Below are 7031 nucleotides of genomic sequence, written 5' to 3'. Positions count from 1 at the left end.
GTGTGTGTGTGTGTGTGTGTGTGTGTGTGTGTGTGTGTGTGTGTGTGTGTGTGTGTGTGTAATTAATTCACATGGTTTTCTAACAGACTACAAGGATTCAGTCAGCACTATTGTCTCACCCTCCTGTTTCATCTCCCTCTTTCTTTCTCTCTCACCTCTTTTCCCCATCCTTTCTTACTCTGCAGCAAAAAACTGCTCCTACTTCAAACACTTTACGTCGGGGGAGGAAGCTGAAGTTTTTGAAGTCAAGACCCAGAAAGGTGGGTGTTTCCTCAAAGCCACACAGGCTACATGTGTTACAACAGCATCCAACTCTGAAAAAAACAGGCAGAACGCTGTGGTTTGCCTTTTGATTTTCCATATAATAAGATAAAGCTTTAACATAAATACAATGCACACCATTTCGCTCAGAAATCAGATGAGAAATGAATCTTCTACAGCCTCAGATTTGATCTTTTTATCCCTTTTGTATTTTCAAAGTAAATGTGATTCAGTGAAAAAGCGACTCTCTTCTTATGATGACAAGCTGATGCTTTTAACTTCAGGTAGAGAGAAAGACACACTGCACACAGACATAAAGATATACATTTAGAGAACACTGCTTTAGATAAACGTTATAGGTACGCTCAACAGGTACAGTATATGTATAAATGCACTACACAGTATACACTATATATTCTCAGTTTTATAATTCAGGTGCTTTAGGTCCCATCTCCATAGGTGTATGAAATCAAGCATCTAGCCATGAAGTCAGCCTTTACAAACATCTATTAAAAAATGGGTCACTCTAAAAAGCACATTGAATTTCTCTCTTCCTAGATTTTCCATCACCAACTGAGTGCTGTGTTATATGGAAGTGTTTAGCCACAAATAGGCAAACCAGGGTTGCCATGGTGTGTATAAGTCACCGTTACTTTGCTGACTCAAAGACTGCAGAGTCACAAACCTCCTGCAGCCTTAACACTGGCAAAACTGTCTGCCAGGAGCTTCATAGCAGGGGTTTGAATGGCTGAGCAGCTCCTGTAGGTGTAATTTGTAGCTTGCCAAGTACTTTTGTCCATATAGTGTAAAGACAGGGCAGGACATTTACAGTACCCTGTAAACACTAATGAAATTTGCTAATATCAAGAATATTTTAAAAATAGATGAATGGGAAAAACAAGAATTCATAGTTTTATCTTGTAGTAGAATAATACAAGATAAATATACTTTCATATGATAATAATATGTGCAGAAATACATGAAAAAATATATGTAAAATGTATAGTTGCTGCTTTATGTGTGGATTTTTATGGTGTATTGAGCCATGTTTGCCTTCTACAGATTCATGCTTTATTATATGACTCCATGTAAAGGCATTTATAATATGTTTCATACAAGTATGGCTGGAAACATCACTTACAACACTGAGACCAAAAAACCCCCAAATGCAATAAACAATATATATGATTTTTTTTAAAGTCTAAAAAGAAATTATAACAGAAAACTTTACGTAGAATAAAATACAAGAAACAACATCAAATTTAGACTGTCTGAAAACACCTGTTCAGCAGTGAGGCACAAACAGGTAACTGTGTCTGAAATGTACAAACACTGGGATGCATTCACATACCTTCATACACACAGACAGACAAAAGTCCTGAAAAACAACCTGCACTGGAAAGACGGAGTGTAAGGTTGTTTTACACTCGGTGTTATTCCCCAGCCGGGGTGCTGAAATGGAATAGGACGCTCCAAGGATCATTTGAGTCACAGCTGGAGTGTTACAGAGAAGAAAAGAATAGATTATCTTTATCTGGAAAACAGACAAAATAGAAGAGGGCGGGAAGAGAGCGACAAGTTCTAATCATCTTGTTATAAGCCTTCAGTATCTTATCTGTCATGCAAGCGGCATTATTGCCAGTTTGGATAAATGGCTGTTGTTTTAAAAGTGGGGCTAATTTAAAGGCTAATTATCTGTGACACAACTCGGCTGAGCGCAATACTGAAACAATTATTATGTAAACGATACTGTAATCCTCCCCTTCTGTTCCTACCCACTGTCTCGGTTTTTAATCACCTCCACTTTCTCTTCTTCCCCTGCTCTCAAAGACGACCGTGTTTACTGTATTTTTCCCTCTCTTCGTTTCCCCTTTTCGTTCATCTACTTCTTACTAATTTCTACTAATTTTTTTCTTCTCTTTCTGCAGAGTACAATATCTCAGCAGCAGCCATTGCCATCTTCAGTCTGTTCTTCATGATCCTGGGCACCCTGTGTGTAATCTTCTCCTTTGGGAAAGGGCGGGACTATCTGCTCCGGCCTGCTGGGATGTTTTTTGCCTTTGCAGGTCAGCTATTACAGATGATTTTGCCTTGTATTTACAGCTCAGTATGAGCTGTGTCATTGTCATTGTGTTGCACACCCTCTTCACTGGTGATAAATGTTACTTATGCAGAGTTAATAAAATTGTTTCATGTTTGTGAGAGACAGAGAGAGCGAGGTGTCAAATGCCGATAGAGTTGATGTTTCTCTGAGGTGACAATTTCAAATATCTAAGTGTTAAATTACCTATGATTGGTGTGAGCGCCGATCTGTTCCAAACTTAAAATAAAACTGACAATCTTCTAGTATAAACGAGAAACTGTGACAGCGTTTGACTGAACCGTCTTGACAACACAAATGGCATGAATGCAAATGAAGCATCTGCTTTTTCTGAAGCCGATTATAACCAGTTCTCTCTTTCTGGCACGCAGGCCTTTGCATCATCATCTCTGTCGAAGTAATGCGCCAGTCTGTGAAGCGCATGATCGCCAGTGATGAGACCATCTGGATTGAATACTACTACTCCTGGTCATTTACCTGCGCCTGTGCCTCCTTTACGCTGCTCATCCTCAGTGGAGTCGCCCTGCTCCTCATCTCCATGCCTCACATGCCACGTAACCCCTGGGAGACATGCATGGACGCTGAGCCTGACACCTTAGATTAGCCACAGGTGATGTAACAGCTATATCTTTTAAAAAAAAACAAAGAAAAAAAACACACACACTCTCACACACACAAACAACTGTAACTATAACCAACTTTACTCTGAAAGGAGATGTTTTCTCTTTCTGTTATTATTGCGATCAATTTTCCAAAGCATTAAAAGATTTTCTGCATCATTTCTCATGATCACATCCATTGGTTTCATTCAGTGTTTATACCAAAATATTAACACAAAATATCAACACGTTGTAGAACAATTGGGACCAAGAACTGTTTAAAAGTTGGTAAGTTATATCTGAGATCTGAGACTGATTTGCCAAGACTCATCTTTATTCTGTATTTCTAAAAGCTCCTATTTTTCTTAAAATTCATATTTTCAAGTAACTATGACTTCGGTTACAGTACCAGAAAGAAGTAAATATCGTTGTGACAATAAATAAATCAATGATTGGCAAAAGCTGTGTGACATCTGAAGATTGGATTCCTTCAAACAGTCCCAGGCTTTTTTTTTTTCGTCATTTTTGTCTTTATGTCAACCAGTAAATCATTCCTGAAATGTTACTGCATTAAAGGAAATTAAGTCTGAAGTTTTTCTGCTTAGCCTATATTTGGCTAGTGCCGACATGTCAGCATCTTTCACACAAACTACAGGCAGCCAATGCAGTGTCTTACTGACCAAAGCAATTGTAAGGAGGATTTTGGTGCAACACTGTATAGTTCTGTGTGACCAATTTACCCCAGTGACAGCCAGAAACCTCGAGCAACAATTCACCAATCAGTCAGGCACCAGTGGTTGCTAGGCCGTCACCAGCTGGTCTCAAGGCCTGTGTGACTGGGTCTTCAGGGGTCACTGTCAAGAGCCTATATAATGCCAGGTTTTGATGAGGTGTAAATATAATAGATCAGCAGTTTGATTTTTTAATACTGGATAACAAGTGGATGGCTATAACTGAGGAATGAATCAGCCTAAAGTATTATGGTATGCTTTGTACAAATGTGGAAGAAGTAACACATTAAAAAAAACAAACATCTGGAATGCTCTTTATGTCCTGTGTAGACAGATTCTTTTTCATTTGCACATCACATTTAGTTGTTTGTGACACATTAGCCTGTAAAGAAGTCCAAACTGCTGGGCAGTTACATATACATTCATAATGCATCTGGTCATTGGTGATTTATCTGACACCAGTACTGTCCAACTGCAGTAAATCGAGTCCTTATTAAAGTAAGATCATTTTCAAATGCATTATTATACTGAAATTCGACAAATAAATCAGAAAAAGAAAGACTGACTTTTTTTTCTTTTAAGAAAGACTGAACTAAATCTTTACCCCACCACAACAGATAGGAAGAGTGAGCTTACACGCTTTAATGAGTTGTAATGGTCGGCAGCCTTTTCATTCCTCCAACTTTCTACAATCGATCTGTGCCATTGATCATCGTGAGAGAGACACCGCATCCCGGATACTCCCTTGTTGACATAAGTCATTGATTTTTGAGTCACTGTTCAAGATGTCTGGTGATTTAGGTCTAGCAGCTCTGATCCATACTGTTGTCAATAATATCTGCTGAACCTCTGGCCTGTGCTTTGTATGTTAGAAATGTTCTGTTGTTAGTCGAGACCCAGAAAAAAGTAGTTAAAACACTGCAAACATCAATTTTAAGAACATCGCTGATTATTTATATATAACAGCAATATCTTACTCGATATATAAAGAATTTGGGTGGTGGTCCCAATACTTAGTTTCAGGTACAGTACCTGAAACTAAACAGTTATCCTAGAATAAAATGCTGGACTGATCTTCTAAACTTGAAAACTAGTGACACACTAGAACAATGTGGTTTCTTTTCTTCAGTTGTCTGCATGAGTGATGGGCAAGGTGTCTGTGCAGTCAGATTATGGGAACCAGCAGAACACAGCAAGATCAAAATTATACAGTGTTCAATGAGTGCTGTATGATTTATTGAATGAACTGGGGGATCAGGTCTGCAACCAATCGCATTCTTTGGTGCATCAAGACGGTGATAAAATGGCAATAAGATTGAGTCAATCTGTTATCAGTTTGCAGCTGAATAGGTTCAAGTTGGCAGTTACATCTGTTTGTGATAATATGGCAATCACAAATGTGTTACCGTATGCTGCAAACCTGTTGTTTATGTACACAGAAATTCATATTAACTACTTACATTCAGAATTCATCCAGAACCTCGTAGATATGAAAGAGACATTCACAAATAGTGACATAGTTGCTGCTGGACAGCAATCTACCAGCAGCATGACACACGCCCTCGGCAACTTCACGTTTATATAAGAATAGAACCAGAATAAAACCAGTTGGCAACCAGCTGAGTCGTGTCCCCTGTTGACTGAAATGTTTTGGCAATCTGTCTGTGTTTATGCATTAGAAGGCAATTATTTGCACTCAGTCCAAGTTAGACCGCAGTTACTTGGAGACCAGTTTCCTCCCACCAGGTAGCCTGTGCGATCATCCTGAAAGTGGTCACGGAGAGTGGTCACCAAGAGGTTTAGGGTGTTGCACGTTCAACCTCGGAGCAACCAGCTGGTCATCACAGCTACTTGCAATCTTAGTCTGCAAGTCACCCCCCCCAAACAAGATAAAAATCTGTGCAATCACCAGGCAACCACTGATTTTAACCAGTCATTTATGAGTATACTACAGGTTGCCATACTATTTTTACTCCAGTGTGACTAAGCCATAACAGCAGCTCCAGCCTATCAATCCACTGCTTATTTATTAACTATTTAGGGGATTGTCACTTACAACTTATCAGTTGTGAACATTTAAAAATCTACATTAATTTAATAATAATAATTATAATTTATCAATAGTCCTAGTGCTACCTAACAACAGCTGGTTGAATTAACAAGTGACAAAAACTGTCCAAACTAAAGAGCCAAAGCTTTTGTCTACCTTTAAACGGGATCGGCCATCTTTCCAGTTTTGCTCCAGATAGTAATGTTGTTTTAAAAGCAAAAACAAAACAAAACAGGAAGACCATTAAGATTTCTGTTTGTTTGTTTTTTCATTCCAGTGCAGTATTCACATTTTTGTTGGGATTATTTTCCATTATGGGGTCACAAATATTTAGAATAAGTCGTGTTTTTTTTAAAGTATTGTCATTGAATGTAAAATAGTAATTCGAATGATGAAGAATTTTATATCTTAGCTGTCTAAAGAAAACCGTGATCGGAAAGATGTGGCTTTTTATTCAGTTTCACAGATGAAATGAATCAGAGATGATCTCTGCAACAACAAAAACTCCAATGCCTGATTTTACCTGACGGCAGTCGTTTTGTAACAAAATGTTAACCAAAAAAAAAAACTGTCTACATCTTATATGTTATTTCTCAGTGAGTCACTCAGCCACGGGGTTATTCAGCTGGTGCAGGTACAGCAAAATTAAAGATCCCTGAATGATGATGCTTCACTCAAGAACACAAGAAGACATTATTACTTTTATCTCTGAGGTCTTTCTGAGAAAGAACAATCCCATTTTCCTTTCACCAGTACAATATCCACCTTTGTATTTTAGGAATATTAAATAAAACTTGCATGTGTCTTCATTTTGTTAACCACTAATGAGGATGTGAAATGATCCTGTGACTGAATCTGGACATCACATTTTTAAAATAATTAACAGCCAAAGAATGACTCAAGACATGTATAATAATAATAATAATAATATGTATAATAAAGCATTTATAACAGTTCTGTGAAAAAAGACTGACTCAGTGTTAATACAGTAATTATATAAACAAGGTGATTTTTACTTTTGATTTGTAAAATTGCTCTTATCTGTCAGTGATTAGCTTTTTTAAAGAATAAGATCATGTTCATCAAAAAGTTGAGTAAAGCTTTTTAATTCTTTGTTTTTGTGCAAGTAAATGTTGAGTTTTTACATTTTTGGGGGGCATATTCTTCCACATTGACCTTCAAATGTCTACTAATTTATTACTCATGCTCAATCATGTTAGTGCCTCTGTACTTACATTACTGTTGAAATCATATTAATACTAATAAAACAGGGCCTTTCCCTCCTATTA

General features: G+C 37.6%; 1 protein-coding gene across 1 annotated transcript in view; it reads left to right on the top strand.

Annotated features, from left to right (window-relative positions):
• cacng1b (calcium channel, voltage-dependent, gamma subunit 1b) overlaps positions 1-3221 on the top strand; it is a 13758-nt gene extending 10537 nt beyond the window's left edge. Inside the window, exons 2-4 of the mRNA XM_005734587.1 lie at positions 186-260; positions 2190-2327; positions 2734-3221. Coding sequence (XP_005734644.1) covers positions 186-260; positions 2190-2327; positions 2734-2966 — 446 coding nt within the window. The 3' untranslated portion in view covers positions 2967-3221. The remainder of the gene's footprint in view (positions 1-185; positions 261-2189; positions 2328-2733) is intronic.
• Positions 3222-7031: the final 3810 nt, after the last annotated feature.

This window comes from Pundamilia nyererei, unplaced genomic scaffold (genome assembly GCF_000239375.1).
Source record: "Pundamilia nyererei isolate P.nyererei 1_Seehausen unplaced genomic scaffold, PunNye1.0 scaffold00059, whole genome shotgun sequence".
Lineage (NCBI taxonomy): Eukaryota > Metazoa > Chordata > Actinopteri > Cichliformes > Cichlidae > Pundamilia > Pundamilia nyererei.
The sequence above is the reverse complement of the archived record's forward strand: the minus strand, read 5'-3'. Positions and strand labels throughout refer to the sequence as shown.